Source organism: Delphinus delphis, chromosome 14, assembly GCF_949987515.2.
Source record: "Delphinus delphis chromosome 14, mDelDel1.2, whole genome shotgun sequence".
NCBI classification, from domain to species: Eukaryota; Metazoa; Chordata; class Mammalia; order Artiodactyla; family Delphinidae; genus Delphinus; species Delphinus delphis.
The window spans coordinates 87,043,525-87,061,896 of record NC_082696.1 but is presented as its reverse complement, the minus strand read 5'-3'; the positions used below and the strand labels follow the sequence as shown (position 1 = coordinate 87,061,896).

Here is an 18,372-nt window from a genome sequence, read left to right as displayed (position 1 = left end):
GTCTCCTAGGTTTCCCCTGAGTCTCAAAATACTGACTCAAGAGTTAGTAATTAGGAAATGTGAAGATGTAAAAACAAAGAACACTCATTGGGTTGGGAAACTGGAAAAATTTAGATTATAAACCAGTCACATAGCAGATTCACCAAACTCCCAGTTCCATGAAAGACAGAGATAAAAGTCTGACACACATTCCTAAGTTGTTTTTATAGGAAGCAGATCCCTGCCAGCTGAAAACTGCTGACTGCAAGCACATAGACTCCAGACTGGCTGAAACCAGAAGATTGGTAATGCTTGAAAATTCATCTTGATGCCAACCAATCTGAGAATTGTGCACAAGCTGATCATGCCCCCTGCAGCTCCCTCCCTCTCACTGCCTTTAAAACTTTTGTCTCCTAACTGGCAATTGGAGATGCTCTTAGGACATTAGTTGGCCACCTTCCCAGGTTGCTGACCTCCTGAATGAAGCAACTTTTCCTTTTCCACCAATACTTGTCTCTCAAGTATTGGTCTTTCCAGTGGTGAGCAGCTGAACTTGGGTTTGGTACTGGCCTTTTCTGGATATATCTACATATATATATATATATATATGTATATTAGATATACGTCTATATAAAATGACACATGTTGGTGAGAATGTGGGGAAATTAGAACCCATGTACACTATTGGTGGGAATGCAAACTGGTACAGCTGCTGTAGAAAACAATATGGAGCAACCCATTTCTGGATATTTATTCAAAAATATTGAAATAATTCCTTGTACATTTTTGTAATGAGATTAAATAATTAAGGTGAAATAGATATGATAGTGAGTATAAGCCAGTGCTCTTGAATAAAAGAAACTATGATTAAAATCATGGAGAACTTTTCAAAACTAGAAACACACACTAATGGAAGAATTAAGAAGAGATCCTAAGAGTATAAGAAAGAATCTGGAGTGGGGGAAGACTGAAAGACAGTCCCTCCCAGATTTCAGACAGTCAGAGTTTTGCAAGAATAGCAAAAAATATATGCAGAGCTGATAAAGAGATGGGTCAGAGCAAAAAATGGAAAAGCAGTCAGTGTAGAAAGAGAATCTGTCTTGTTGAGTAGGAGACAGTTTGTGCTGTACCACAAAGTGAGGCTGAGTCCACAATGGGTTGCTGGCTAAGAAAGTCAGCCTTCATGTGGGAATAAATTAAAAGTGGTTCTTATATTTGCAAGGAATGAGAAATAATTCTCATTAAGTTGGTCTGCATCTGATATTTTGTTGACTTGTGGACAGGTGCCATTGATGTCAGATGAATGAATGAATGACATACAACAGTGAATTTTAGAATGTTGCAATGAAACCTTGATGTCTTTATTATTTTTCTTATGTTTGTCAGACATGTGCCTATTTAAAGGACTCTGCTTACCATAGAGTGATTCTGTTTTCAAGATTGAATGGACAGAAAATGAGGACAGACTAGGGATTAACTTTTTTTTCATCATTTACAGAACACAAGAGGGTTGAATGTTTTCATCTTTCTTGATTTTTTTCACTAATGTGTTCCAATTTATTTTTGACTACATTGTGTCCATCTAACAAGTGTCTTGGAAGAACTCAGAAAGCCTGACAAGCATCCTCTAATGTGTATCATAAACAATTTACTGAAGTGTCATTACCTCTCTAAACTGATAATAAGCTATGACGAGTAACATAAGACATCAAAATATTCTACAGAAAGAGAAACATTGATAATTTAGGTGAATTTTTCATTTATTCTTCAGGAATCTATCACAACTTCTAAAAGAGAATTCCGTCTTTGTCTTAGACTATTAATCTAACAATAACTTTTTTGGCTAAGATATTTTCATGGCTGATGATTGACAGTATTTTTTGTAAAAGTGTATGTATTTGTAACAGTTATTAAATATGCAAATAAATGTTTTGAATGTACATAAAGCAATAATACTTATTTGCTTTACCAAAGTGTTCCTGTTTTCTCAAGGGATTCATTTAAAAATTTTTAAATTATTAAACTCTTCTACTATGTTAAAATTAAAAACTAAAATGTTTGTTTAGATTCTTGAAATCAGTCACTATTATGGACTGAATATTTGCATTCCCCTAAAATTTGTATGTTGAAATCCTAGCCCCCCAATATGTTGGTATTAGGAGGTAGAGGCCTTTGGGAAATGATTAGGTCATGACAGTGGAGTCATAATTAACGGAATTAGTGCCCTTATAGAAAATACTCCAGAGAACTTTCTTGTTCCTTCTGCCAGTGTGAGGACACAGCTAGAAGACATGTGTCTATGAACCAGGAAATAGGCTCTCATCAAATTTCAGTTAACTAGCACTTTGATCTTAGACTTCCCAACCTTCATAACTGTGAAAAATAAATGTTGTTTAAGCCACCCAGTCTATGGTATTTTGTTATAGCAGCCCAAATGGACTAAGTCAGTCTTTGATTCTTCAAAAATTACAATCCTCTAAAAGAGTACATGCCATCATATATTGTTTTTAATATTAGTAATTGACTTGAATGTGAAAAAAAAAAGAAAACTAGCATCTTTCCAGAACACATTTTATGTTATCAGTTTCTGTAGAAAGAGAAAAAAAATCCTCTAATGGATTAATAGTATTTATTTACTTGCATAATTATTTTATTTGCTTTTATATTTAGCAAGGAGAACAGTTGGTAATATTGTAACTTGGTCTGCGTTTATTTGGGATTAAGGTTTGTTGTCCTTAAGCAACTTGGACCCAAAAGCAGGAGTCCATGGTACTGAGAAGTATAAGTAATTAAAGCACTACCAAGGAAAGTGTTTTCCTACCTCCAGAGAGGGGGGATTTACTCTTGGACCATGGAAGTTATCACCATTATGGTCATTAGGAGACACAGAATTTTTCACACTTCAGGCAAAAAATTGAATATGTCTGTTTCATTCTCTCCTCACATACTGAGATCTGTGTGTTTTTGTTAAAGGAAGCATTAAACCTGTTAGCACATACACATTTGATTAGGAACTTTTATCATGTGGAGGGGCTCTGGCCAGTACAGAAGAACACTACTGGAAACTTGGAGTCAGGAGAATAATTTTAGCTTAGCACTTATTGGCTAGAGGAATCAACTATTGTTATCTTCCTTAGTGTTTTATACTGCAAACCTGTTGTTTTTAATTTTCTGAGTACTGACAACCCACTGAGCTTAAACAGAAGCTCTGAATCCGAACACAATAATTACATGATATTCAGAGGGGCTACATTGCACACAAATTCACAAAGTTAGCTTTCCTTTCTTTTTTTCTGATTTATCATATGATTTCTAAGTATTACATGGATATATTTTATAGTCTGTTTAATAATATAAGTATATATCACAAACAAACTCACTTGCTCACATACATACAGTTACAATGACATAATAGTATTTAAGGAAAAAAGTAAAAATCAATAAGGGGCTGACATAAAATCTTTCAAATATAGCTTATTTAACAAGGAGGTGAAACCTGCTTAGAGTTGGCTGTTCCTTTTAATTTCAATGTAACTTTAATGGTTCATACACTGAATTCCCTCTAAATTTGATTGCAACAAATGTCTTGTTGCTTTACATCACAGGACACATTTAAGTTTTTAGTAAGACAATCCTTTAGTAAATTCCAATCTTCTCAAACAAGGTTTTAGGAGAAAAAGTCTGTAGATTATAGTCAAAACTCTACTTTGACACTCTGTCCTCCCCTAGATTATAACCTCTCTCTCTCTCTATTAACTAGCTTCCAGTAAAAGTAATCTAAAATCACTGCTGCTTCTTCTATTCCATTTATTCTTACTCAAAATATATTTTCCCCATTGTATATTCTTTCCTCTTTTGTCATAGATTAATTGTTCATATATGTGTAGGTTTATTACTGGGCTCTCGGTTCTATTCCATTGATCTATGTATCTGCTTTTCTGGCAATAACATACTGTTTTCATTACTAGAGCTTTATAATTTAGTTTGAAATAAGGGCCTGTGATACCTCCAGCTTTGTGCTTTTTTAAAATCAGGATTTGACTATTTGGGGTCTTTTGTGGTTCCATATAAATTAAAATATTTTTGTTTCATATATGTGAGAAATATCCTTGCGATTTTAACAGGGATTGCGCTGAATTTGTAGATTCCTTTATACCTAAAGGTATAAAGGTATAATATGGACATGTTAACAATGTTAATTCTTCCAATCTATAAGCATGAGACATCTGTCTATTTATTTGTGCCCTCAATTTCTTTCAACAATGTCTTACAGTTTTCAGTGTACTGGCTAAATTTATTGCTAGGTATTGTATTATTTCTGTTGTGATTGTAAATGGGATTGATTTCTTAATTTATCTTTCTGCTAGCTCATTTTTAACATGTAGAAATGCAACCAACTTTTGTTTATTGATTGTGTACCCTTTGAATTTACTATATTTGTTTATTACTTCTGATAGTTTTTTTGTCGGCTTTCTATATATCAAATCATGTCATGCACAAATAGTGACAATTTTACATCTTCCTTTCCAATTTAAGTGCCTTTATTTCTTTTTCTTGCCTAATTGCTCTGGCTAGAACTTGCAATGCTGTATTGAATAAATGTGGTAAGAGTGTACATCTTTGTTTTGTTCCTTATTTTAGGACAGCTTTCAATTTTTCACAGTTGAGAATGTTGTTAGCTGTGATATATTTGGCCTTTATTACCTTAAGGTATTTTTCTTTTATATACATCTTATTGAGAATTTTTATCATAAGTGGGCATTGAATCTTGTTGAATGATTTTTCTGCATTTATTGAGATGATCATATGAGATGATCATTACTAATGTGGTGTATGATATTGACTGCTTTTTTTATGTTGAAACCTGCTTGTATTCCTGGAATAAATACCACTTGATCATAGTGTATGATACTTTTAAAGTATTGTTGTATTTGGTTTGCTAACATTTTGTTGAGGATTTTAGAGCCTACATTCATCAGAGATATTGGCATGTAATTTTCTCTTTTGTGCTTTGTTCTTGTCTGGTTTTGATGTCAGGTGATGTTGGCTTCCTAAAATAAGTTAGGAAGCATTCATTCAAGTTTTTGGAAGAGTTTGAGGAAGGTAGATATAAATTCTTTGCGTGTTTGGTAGAATTCATCTGTAAAGCTATTAAGTTCTAAAGTTTTATATTTGAGGAAGTTTTTGGTTACTGTTTCAATCACCTTACTAGTAATGGATTCATCCATTTATATTTTCTATTTCTTTATGATTCCATCTTGGAATGTTGTATGATACTAAGAATTTGTCCATTTCTTATAGGCTGCCCAATTTGTTGGCATATAGTTGTTCATAGTATTCTCTTATAATCCTTTGTATTTCTGTGTATCTGTTTTACTTTCTTCTCTTTCATTTCTGATTTTATTTACAGAGTCTTTTTTTTTCCTTAGTGAGTCTAACTAAAGATTTGTCAACTTTTTTTATCTTTCCAAAGAACAACGTTTTAATTTCATTGATCTTTTCAATGGTCTTTTAAGTCTCTATTTCTTTTATATGCACTCTCATCTTTATTTTTCCATTCCTTCTACTGACTTTGGGCTTTGTTCTTTTTCTAGTTCCTTTTAGTAATACTGTTTACTTTAGATATTTCTTATTTCTTGAGATAGGCCTGTATTGATATAAACTTCCCTCTTTGTACTGCTTTTGCTGTATCATATAGATTTTGATATGTTGTATTTTCATTTTCTTTTGTCTTCTGGTAATTTTTGATTCCTTCTTTGATTTTTTTGTTGACCCACAATAGTTTAGTATCATGTTGTTCAGTCTCCCCATGTTTCTGATTTTTTCAGCTTTCTTCTTATAGTTGATTTCTAGTTTCATAACATTGTGATAATAAAAGATGTTTGATATGGTTTCAATCTTCTTAATAGCATTGAGATTTGTTTTGTGTCTTATCATGTGGTCTATCCTTGAGAAAGTTCCATGTGCACTTAAGGAAAATGTGTATTCTGCTACATTTGGATGGAATGTTCTCTGCAGATCTATCAAATCCATCTGGTCTAATGTTTCATTTAAGACCACTATTTCCTTGTTGACCTTCTGTCTGGATGATCTATCCATTGATGTAAGTGGAGTGATAAATTCTCCTACTATTATTATCAATTTCTCGCATTAAGTTTGTTAATAATTGCTTCACATATTTTGGTGTTCCTATGTTAGGTGCATATATAATAATAAGTGTTATGTCTTCTTGATCAATTTTCCCCTTTATCATTCTATAGCATTCATCTTTGCCTGTTATGCTTATTGACTTGAGGTCTATTTTTTTTCTGATATGAGTGTGGCTACACCTACTTTCTTTTGGCTGCCATTATCCATCCTTTCATTTTGAGCCTATGTTTGTCTTCAGAGCTGAGATGAGTCTCCTGAAGGCAGCATACAGTCAGTCTTGCTTTTTAATCTACTGAGCCACTCTGTGTCTTTTGACTGATGAATTCAATCCATTTATATTTAGGGTGATTATTGATAGATGAGGACTTATTACTGCCATTTGATCTTTTGTTTTCTGTTTGCTTTATATCTCCATTTTTTCTTATTACTTGGGCTTCTGTTTGTTGTTTTGGTTTTATGGTTTTCTATGATGATTTTCTCTGTTTTCTCTTTTTTTATGTTAATGTCTCTGCTCTAAATTTATGTTTTGTGGTTACCATGGGGTTTGTATAAAACATTGTATAGATAAAATAGTCCTTTTTCTGCTGATAGCATCTTATCTTCATTTACCTATACAGGTTCTGTCTATCTTCTCTTTCCCTTTTGTGTTGTTGTTTTCCAAATTTTCCCTTTTTATGTTGTAAGTTTGTTACCAAGTTGAAGTAGCTATAGTTATTTTTTCTCTTTTTTGTCATTTAAACTCTATGCTATAATAAAGCGTTTATAAACTATTCTGTTATAGAATTGCAATTTTCTTATTCTTATTGTCTATTTATCACCTTATTCATTGTTTTATGTACTTTTGACTTTTTGTTTTCTGGTAGCAGAGCTCCTTTCAACATTTCTTTTAAGGCAGGGCTAGAGTTGATGAGCTCCCTCAGCTTTTGTTTCTCTGGGAAAGCCTTTATTTCTCCTTCATATCTGAAGGACAACCTTGATGGATAGAGTACTCTTGTAAGACAGGTTTTATTTTTCAGTATATTGAGAATATCATTATGCTCCCTCCTGGCCTGTAATGTTTCTGCTGAGAAATCTGCTGATAACTTAATGAGGGTTCCTTTGTAGGTTATCATCCCTTTTTCTCTGGCTGCTTTTAAAATTCTTTCTTTGCCATATTTACTTTTGACAATTTTAATATAGTCTGTCTTGGGAGAGGTCTTTTGCATTTCAGTAACTAGGTATTCTCTTAGCTTCATGGACTTGTATATCCAGTTTCTTTCCCAGGTTTAGAAAGTTCTCAGGTATTATTTGCTTAAATTAACTCTCTGCTCCCTTCCCCCTCTATTCTCCTCTGGGATGCCCGTTACCCTAATGCTCTTCCTAAAAGACTCAGATATGTTTCATTGAATTTCCTCATTTTATTTTATACCTTATTCTTTTCACTCTTCTACTTGTATCATTCTAGATTTCTATCTTCAAGCTCACTAATTCTTTCTTTCATATGGTCTGCTCTGTTTCTAATGTTTTCTAATGCATTCTTCATCTTGTTTGCCAATTTCTTCAGTTTCAGAATTTCTGTCTGTTTCTTTTATAGAGTTTCAATCTCTTTGGTAAAGGATTCATTTTGTTCATTGATTTTTTTCCTGAGCATACTGAACTGCTTTCTGAGTTGTCTTGTAGCTCATTGCTTTACTTCATGACAAATATTTTGAAATCTCTATCAAATTGCAATATGCAGTGTCACTAAGTTTGGTTTATGGAGAATAGTAATTTTCTTTCTGTGGTACAGTGTTACTGTGGTTCTTCATTATGCTTGAAACCTCTCTCTACTTGATTCTATTGATTCAATAGGTGAGAAATTAGAGGTCTTTTTTGTTGTTGCAGTAGGCATTGATATAGCATGTTTTCAGTTTCTCTCACCTGAGCTGCCTCTGGTCATACTTGAGAGTCAGTAATTTTCACCCTCCATAGCCTCTGCCATAGGTGTATTCCTGTGCCCTTGTTACCACCACTTATGCTTCCAGGGTCATTGGTGCCTTGCTGCTGTCAATGTCACTGTTGTTGCCACCTGGGGTCCAGGATGGTGGGTTCTTCCTCTGTGTCTGGGATTACCACAGGCTCTACTGTCTCATTGGGAAGAAAGGTAGGGAATCTGAGCACCTCTGCCATGATCAGTGTTAAGTTTGCAGGCTCTGCCACTGTGAGTGGGTGGGTGCTGGAAGTGGAGATGTCTCTGTAGCTGTGGGGATGGGGTCCCTGACCCTGCTGCTGCTGCTCCTCTGTTGCCTGTGTCTGGGGGCCTGGGTCACCTGTGCCACCTTCCCTGCTGCTCCGGGATTCTCTGCAGCTGCAGGCTCAGCTGCCATGGCTAGAGGGCCAGGATTGAAGACACTGCCTCTGCCATTCCCCTGGTTCTGCCTCCTCTGTGTGTTCCAGTCCATGCTCCTTTAGATAGACAGATGTGAGGAATTCTCCAGCATCCTGGTTTGTTGGGCAGAAGCGTCTTTGTTGAGTTGTGGATAGTTTACTAGTTGTAGATTGAAGGGGAGAGACAGAGCATCTCACTATACTGTGTTGCTGACATCACTCAAGACCCATATTTCAAATGAATTATTCTATGTCACAATGTTCTGCTGATATAGATGATGTCCATCAGGAATGTAATGACGCAAAGAACTGATGAGGTAGTGATATTTGTAAGCCAGTTGTTAAATATTTGAAAATTATCCCTGCCCAAAGTAACAACTACCAAAATGAACCTGCCATCTGTTCCTGTAAACAAACTTGTGATTTCCACATGACTTCTCTGCTTACATAAGCCAACCTGGTCATTCAAATTCTGAAGTTTTCTATCTTCGTATCTATAATTATTCACAAATACCTTGGTTTCTGCAGTCATCCTCTCACTCTTATTGCACAGTATCATTTCTTGTTTAATTATTCTTATTGACTAACTACCAATTCTTGACCTGTAGTCTAAACCTTTTCAATCCTATACTTTTGTTGCTACCTGAGTGAAAACTACATGCCACTCCTTGTTCAAACTTCTTAAATGGTTCCTCCAGGTACCAGACTATAAATATACACTTTTTTGTATTTCATTCAGGATCCATTGTGCTCAGACTGCGTGATGAATTTTCCAACAACAAGCCTTCCTCCTGCTCAATTCACATTAAAATCCATGTCTCCCCAGTAATAAATTACTTCTACTCCCACTCTTCATTTCCTAGTCCTTCCCATTACTAAGCCTGTGTGTGTGTGATGTTTTGTCTGCCTGCAATGACAGTCTATGTATTATGTATCTGATCATCCCTCAGATCTCTACCTAACTACAAACTCCCTTACTCTCCTAAGGAGATCAGAAGGCTTCCTTTTCTGTTTTTCTATATTGGCTCCATATTTTGTTTGTATTTCAATTAGAGTAAATACCTATCTGTATTAGAGATACTTGTGTATCTCCTTGAGTCTTAAGAACCTGCTTTTAATTAATGTATGCTCACAAAAATTAAATTCTATATGAAAACTCACCTTTTATTTGGGAAATATATAATAGTTATGAAATGAGAACAATCCAAATATAAATGACTAAAGATAAATTTATGTAAATTTTTAGAATCTTTTAATCCATTTTTGAACTATTCATTCAAAAGATGTTTATTGAGAACTTACTGTGTAACAAAAACTATCCTTGCCTTGGGGGGATAGAAAGGTAAACAAAACAGATATTTTCTAATCTTATTGAGCTTATAGGCTGGTTTATCTAGGAAAAAGTCAATAAAGTGTATTAATATAATAGAAAAAGGCCCATAAGTCTGTTTAATGATAAATAAATATACTGTTAATGGAGTAAAGCTGAATCTAAAGTAAATTCCATATGCTTACAGTTATGTAGTTTCCTTATTTTGTTCAAGGCATATGTGTCACATCAACTATGCAGGAGACTTTTGTCCTTTATGTATATTTGTTGTGATTTTTTTTAAGTTTACTTATAATGGAATCATAATAGTTATCAAATAGTGAGTAGATTTATACCTAATTCATATTATTTGTGAGAATCTTAAATAATAGCATTTTATATTTCCAAAAATATAAAAATAGTATTCAAATATGTAGAGTACAATGATAAATACAGTAGGAGAAAATATCCATAAATGGTACACTTATGGTACATTAAGCTATTGATACACTTAACAAGCAATGTCAAATTTTTAAAGTAATGACCTATAATAACAAAATGGAACCATATAATCAATACCATTTAAGTCAGCATGCAAGCTCTCACCCTAAAATACAGGTTAATAATGATAACAATGAGCTAATTACCTAAATGGAGATTTAGCGAGTAGGCTGGCATAAGCACAGAACTCAGTAGAGAGTGTTCTTATACTTGGGAACCCTTTGTGAAGCAGAGACTGAGGGATGGAGTTCCAGTTCCATTTCTTGAATCATATTTTATGTGTGGATATATGAGCCAACTCCTCATATATCCAGGGAAATCACAAGCATAGGGGTGAAGAAAAGCACACACACTTAATTTTACCATGAAATATAATGCATGTATATAGCCATAAGATGGGAAAGCAGCTTGACACTGGAGTAATTCTAAGTAATGAGAACAATACACTTTTAGTACACTTTGGCAGAATGGATGACGATATATATGTTAGTAGAATGCAAGAAAAATTTTTTTGAAACCATGTAGATAATCCCACTAACGAGGAAACTTCTAACGTTTTCCCACTTTTCCTTTTCATACAATAACATAAGGAATATATTTTACGTCATCAACAGAAATACCTGGTTTGCTTCATGAAGATCTGGAAGTCCACCAATAAAGACAGTCCCTGATTCTGGCAATGCTTTTCCTGGTACATAACCAATAGATTCGCTTGCTTTTATAGTCTTCCCTAGAATAGTCAGTTCAGCTTTACATGGATCCAATTCTTGCCTGCAACCATTTAGATAAGAAATTTATGGTTTTAGCATGTGTTGTAAAAACATCTGTTAGACCAATTAGTTACGCTATTAACAAAAGAAGAAAGACTTAAGTACATAAATTATCTCACCATAAAACCAACAAAGCCAGAAGTAGATTAATCTATTCTAAATTAGAAATCCTCAATGATTTTAGCACATAAATAAAAAGTTAAACTTTAATAAAACAACAAACTGTAGCAATCACCTAATGAAATAAACAAATCCTGATAATAAACGGATGTTTCTCAAAAATAACTAAAACAATGTTAGAGCATAATATTCTACTTCAGTTTTTTACATTGTTAATTTTATCTGTGAATGAAAATTATTGAAAGGGATCAGGTTTAGATATGGTTATCTGGTGTACTATATATCTTTAGGTTGAAAATAGTAATACAGCAGTGAGTAATTAGTTGTGGAAATATAAACCATAGCAAGAAGTATAGCAAGTAAAATTTAAAAAAATAATTTAACTAAATATAACTTAATTAGGAGATTTCCAGCAATAATTTTTATGTGCCCATTTTTTAGAAAGATGAGAAAAAATGCTTCAACTTGTAGATATGCATGTCTCACTCACTCTAGCCATCTGTTTAACTAATCATCTAATCCAGGTATTAGAAGCAGTGGCCCATCAGCCAAATCTTGCCTGCCACCTCTTTATAAATGAAGTTTAATTGGAACAGAACCACACATTTCTTTATATATAATCTAAGGCTGCTTTCATGGCAGAGTTGATAGTTGCAACAAAGACTCTGAGACATGAAGACCCAAAAATATTTGTTATCTAACACTATAGAAAAATTTGGTAAATCCACTGTATAGTCAATTTATTTGTTTACCTACCCAGCAAGTAACCTTAGTTATAATCCTTTTCGAGATACTCATATTGTAAGACATCCATGTAACATTCACCTATGTCATCCTATATTATGAATATGTGACATTCTGCCTTCTTCTTTTATCTATCTTTATTAAAGTAAAGTGATTTACAACATCATATAAGTTTCAGGTGTACAAAACAGCGACTCAACATTTTTATACATTATACTCCATTTAAAGTCATGACAAAATAATGATTATATTTCCCTGTGCTGTACGGTACTCTACTGTAGCCTATCCATTTAATATATAGTCATTTGTACCTCTCAATCCCCTACCCCCATCCTTCCTCTCCCCACCATGGTCCTCCTCACTGGTAACCACCAGTCTGTTCTCTGTACTGATGAGTCTGTTTCTGTTTTGCTATATTCATTTGTTTTTTGTTTTAGAGTTCACATGTAAGTGATGACATAGAGTATTTGTGTCTCTCTGATTGACTTATTTCATGTCTCTCTCTGATTAACTTATTTCAGTAAGCATGAAACCTTCTAGGACTATCCATGTTGTTAACAAATGGCAGAGTTTCATTTCTTAAAATTGGGATTTAGTTGATTTACAATATTATATTAGTTTCAAGTGTACCACATACTGATTCAAATTTTTTTAGGTTATAATCCATTTACAGTTATAAATTATGGAAGCAGCCTAAGTATCCATCAACAGATGAATGAATAAAGAAGATGTGGTATTTGTATATTTACAAAAAGTTTTTAAATTGAATTATGCATGATGCAACGGGTAAAGGGTAAATCTCTATGAACTACCATATTGTGATCATACTCAAGTAAGCCCTACCTAGGTCAAGAGGTAGAAACTTACTCTTAAGAATCCCCACTCCAACTCCGGTACACTTTATCACACACCCTCCAACTTCATTCAACATTATGCTTTCCATATTCACCTTTGGCATTGAATTTAATAGCAGTTTGTTCTTTTTCAACATATTTTATATTGATATTTTACAAATTACTTATTTCAGTGTTGGTGTACATTTTGGTGCTATCATGAATATTGATGATATAAACATGCTTATGTATATTGTTTGGTGTAATATATATGCATTTCTGTTGAGGATTTAACAAAAATCACTTAGAGTTCTCCATATTTGGGATATATATATATGTTCTGTTTGTGTTGCAAACATTTTATTTTTCTTTTCAGTGTCTCACATTTTTACTTTCTTAATAGTGTCTTTTAATGATCAACATCTCTTAATTTTAATGTATGACAATAGATCAAACTTTTATATAATGATTCATATTTTGTTGTTGTTCCTTTTCTATGTCATTTTTGAAAATATTATTTTACTACTGACGCTTAGCTCCACAATCCACTAGGGATTGGTTTTTTATATAGTCTCAGGTATGTATCAATCATAAATCATGTTCACATATATATGAGTCTGTTTCTAGACTCTCTATTCTGTTCCACTGGTCAATTTTTCTATCTTTGTGTAAATATATCACTGTCTTAAAACTTACTCTAAAAATATAGTATTTAATACCCAGTAGAGTACATAAGTACTCCTACTTGTTTTTTCCTCCCCTATATTGTTTTTAGCAATAGGTGTTTGTGTGTGTCTGTGTGTTCCTGGGATCTCTATTTTATTGGTCTAAATTTCTAACCCTGTACCAATATCACACTGTGAAATACTAATAGTATATATATTATATATATATATATATATATATATATATAGAGAGAGAGAGAGAGAGAGAGAGAGCATCCTTCAAATTTCCTCTCTAGTACTGCTCTTGAAAAATGTTGGTTTCAAGATTATGCTGTCCTTATATTCTTTCAGAAAGTTTATGTAATATTCTTTCACATATGACAGATTTTACTAGTACAGCCACCTGGGCTTGGAGAGTTTTTTTGAGGTAACTATTAAATATGGATTTAATAAATGTAGCTATCTATGTATTATGTCCAATTTGTTAAGTTGTGTCTTTTTCTCGGATTTTTAAATTTAATTTATATTTTGAAAATAATCAGCATAAAATATTTCATAATTTCCTTTTATATTTTTATTGGTGTCAGAACTCTAATGACAGCTCTCTTTCTTGTGATGTTGGCTATTTTTGTCTTTTCCCATTTTATTTGCTTTGTAGATCAGTATTGGTAGGGAGTAGTAAATTTCAAGGAATGCTTTTGGTATTGTTGATGGTGGCCAGGCTCTGTTTTCCACTTTGTTGACTTCTGCTCTTATCTTAAGATGTTCTTCCTTTAACATTCCTTTGAGCTTAATTTACTCTTCCGTTTCTAGGGGTCTTAATCTAATATATGTTCTTAAGATTGTAAATTTTCCCTTTTAAGAATAGATTTAGTTATATTCAACAAGTTCTTTTTTTCATTATCATCTGTTCAAAATGTTTTCTCATTTATCTTGTGATGTTTTTCTTTGGTTCGAGAATTATTCAAAATTGTACTTCAAGTTTACAAATGTACAGGGATTTTCTCATTTTTTTTACATTATCAAATTTTAAATTTTATTTAAATCAAGCTTGTTGAATATTCTCTATTTGCTTTTCAATCTTTGAAGTGTATTGACTTAGACTGCATAGCTCAGGATGTGGTCAATTTTAGTAATGATTTCATGGTCCTGGAAAGTCTGTAGTTAATTGCAGAGTTCCATATATGTGAATATGGTCAGGTTTTATACAACACACAAACATACACACATTTAGCTTGTTTTGTAGAGAATATAGAATAAAAAAAATGAAATAATTGAATCAGGCCTATGATGCATGTATTGTTTTTCCTAAAAAAAATATTTACAGATTTTTTTTTGCACCCTTCTGTTTATACCATGATATAAAGTTAATAGCATAAGACCTGGTGTAGCCAGGCAGCCAATTTAAGGCTTTGATAAAGTTTTGAATTAAAAAAAGAAAAAATCAATAATATTCTCTATATTAAGAACATGGGAGAAAAATTTGTTGAACATTTTTAGAATCCACTTGATATTCTTGCATTCTGTATCTAGAAGCAAACAAGAAGCTTTCTGTGTTAATTATTTCTTACAATTAAACTGTTAAAAATATCTTTGGGAGGATATAGCTTCCAGGAATTTATTCACTACATGATAAAAATAAAAAGCACAGCTACTTTTATTCCAATCAATCTCTAAATTTTAATGTTTGGAAAAATAACTTGTACTGTTTCATAATATTAGAATAGCAATAATAATTATTCACTAATATTTTGTTAATGAATTCATTTCCCATATTTCATGAAGCAAATGATACCCATTAAGATTTCAAATATATTTATTTGCCTTTTAATTGTAATAACTGAAAGAGTAACTATAAAATAATATATATAAACTCACTTTTTTTCCTGACTACAGAGCAACATAAGTTCGTTATAAAAAATTAGAAAAAAAAAAGAAATTTATCCAACGTAATTGTTAAAGACAAGAAAACAGGCCCAAAGTGGAGTCACTAATGTGAAGCCCTCATGTCACCAAACCAAGTCTTAATTAACTTAATATAAGGTTCCCAGAAATGGAATCTTAAACCAGTCAATGAGGAACTGACCAGCATTAGTTACGTAATCTGCCTGATAAGACCCTGCCATCCCTGTAAAGAAAGTAGTCTTACAATACCCAATCTACTATTTTTCCTTGTATGACTTCCTTGTTTCTGCTCTCTCTGCCTATAAAATCTGTTGCCTTGTGTAGCTCTTTGGATCTCCTTTCTAGCTGTTAGGTTGAATGCTACATGATCCATGAATCACTGAATAAAGCCAGTAAGATCTTTAAAATTTACTCAGTTGAATTTTGTTTTTAAACAGTCAACTAAAGTCATCACTTGGAATCTTTGTCACTTGGTTTTTGCAATATCAATAAAATATAGATCAATAGCTATACATTTTCATTAAGATTTTTTTTCAATTCTCCTTAATGATTATATAACCTATTGCTGGAGATTTAGTTTCTAAGATTCAGAAATAATAAATGATTTTGTGATTTGTGAAAAATCATCTAACCCTTAATTAATAATTTTCATAGAAGTGTTCTTAAAAGGGAATTATTGAAACAAATCATTGGCAATTTTAAGGGTTTATTATCAAATTGCCAAGTTACAATCTAGAAACTGTCCCAATCAGCATTGTCAGAGTGCCAAAGATTTTGTTTAGTTCTATATTTATATTCATATGATAATATCTATCAGTATTTTCAACATATTCTCTGCATGAAAATTCTTCCTGTTCAATAAATATTTGCTTATACTTATGGACAGATTTGAAAGTTACCAGCACTTCACAGTAATAATTTACATGTAAAGCATATGTTTCTTCACTTTGCATTGTATAGTTTTTCAGTGTGATATTTGAAACCAGTTATACTGCTTTAATTATTGTAGTGGCACAATTTATTTTAATGTTTAGTATGCCCAGTATTGTCTCTCATAACTCTTTTTCACAGATTTTCTTGATGTATTGAAATGTTTATCATTTATAATCTATTTTTTATTCCAAAAATTGTCAGTGGCATTTTTATGAAGAAATAAAAGTTATTCTATATTCTAAAATTTAAAGAGATATACATATATGTATACCCACATGTACATATATGTGCACACACATATATCTGCATATATGTATCTAAAATACATATGTATGTGTATATATAAAATACATTTATAGTATTTATATTACAAATTAGAATATTTTATCCTAATGGGAAGAAACATGTCTACCTGCTTTCCTTCATTTAACCATTTGTGTTTAATTCATATTCAACTGTGACCTCCATCCTTGCAGAACTGACTACTTAGAGAAGAATAATGAGAAAATGTGACATATATATTAATTTCATACACAATTGTACTAAGTTGTGTAGTGCAGACTACAATGAAATGTAAACTAAAGTTAGAAATACTCCAGAGTTGATCTCTGGGTGATTAAGATGATTACAATAAGAAAAGGGAAGAATAGTAGATGCTACAGATGAGAGATTTTGAGTGCGGGTGAAAGCTAGAAGAGAAATAAAGTGGAGTTTTAAAGACCTTTTTTTTTTTAAGTTGGTTAGGAGTCTGAATTTTATTTAAATACAACATATACAATGAAAAATGTAAATAACAGTAAGCGCTTCCAAATTAAAGACTTTTTTTCTTATAGTTAAGAATGCGAGTTCAGTTCAATACCAGATTTTTAAGCTTGTCTACTTTGAAATGTGGAACACGTTATATTCAGTACAGAGGTTGGTAGCTCAGTCTCTACAGAATGTAAACATCATGAAGAGAGCTTTTTCTTACATTATTACTGCATCCTAACATCTAGAACAGGACCTTGTATGTGGCGAACACTGCAGTATGTGTTGAATATTGAGAAGTTTTCCAGGACACTGTCTGAAATATATTATGTGCCTAATGACTGACAGCATTTTTATTTTGAAGAGAGCATGTGCTCTAGTTTTTCCAATTCAAGTATTTGTTAGAAAATATTTCATAAAATACTGAAAATTTAAAAAAGGAAAAACACAATGACCTCCCTTGAACCCAAAAGAAACAATTTTTCTTTTATTACAATTTAAAACCTTCATTTTATTATAGAATTTACTCCAAAGTTGAAAATGTAATGTATAAACTCTTTCAGAGTTTGTCTTCTTTCTTACTATAATACTATGAATATGATGTAACCATTTATGTATGTTAATGTTATTCTGAACTATTAATTTTAATGAATGTATAATAATTGTTCATACTTTAATTTATTTCTAAAATATCCAACCATTTAGTATTTGGGTGTCTTTTGTCCCATTTTTTTTACCCTTCTATAAAACTACAATATATGTCTGTTCTGTACATTTTAATACACATATTTTATTTTCTTAAGAAAAATTCTAGCATTTGATTTGCAATATATAAGCTTCTTAATATTTACATTGTATATTCTAAGTTTTCTCCTGAAATTTTTCTCAATTTACTACCTGTGATGGTTAATTTTATGTGACAACTTAGCTAGGCTACAGTCCCCTGTTTTTCAATCAAACACTAAACTAGGTGTTGCTGTGAAGACATTTTGTTATGTTGTCCCCACCTACCATCAGTTGACTTTAAGTAAAGGAGATGACCTTCCATAATGTGAATGGACCTCATCTAATCAACTGAAAGTCTTTGAGAGCAAAACTGATGTTTCCCTGAAGAAGAATAAATTTCATGTGTGAACTGTGGTTTCGACTCCTGCCCAAAGTTTCCAGCATGCAGGCCTGCCCTTCAGATGTTGTACTTATCCAGCCAGACCCCACAATCCATAAGCCAATTCCTTGAAATAATTATCCTAATATATATCTTCTGCTGGGTCTGTTTCTCTGGGAAAGCCCTGACTGATACAGATACTAGTACCTAGAGTATGGAGAGTCCTGGGATGATTGTTTGCCCCAATGTACAGGAAGAGCTTTCC

The 18,372-nt window shown here is 32.5% G+C and overlaps 1 protein-coding gene across 1 annotated transcript in view; it reads right to left on the bottom strand.

Moving 5' to 3' along the window:
- Positions 1–18,372, bottom strand: part of EYS (eyes shut homolog) — a 1,667,443-nt gene that overhangs the window by 644,044 nt on the left and 1,005,027 nt on the right. Inside the window, exon 27 of the mRNA XM_060030409.1 lies at positions 10,906–11,056. Coding sequence (XP_059886392.1) covers positions 10,906–11,056 — 151 coding nt within the window. The remainder of the gene's footprint in view (positions 1–10,905; positions 11,057–18,372) is intronic.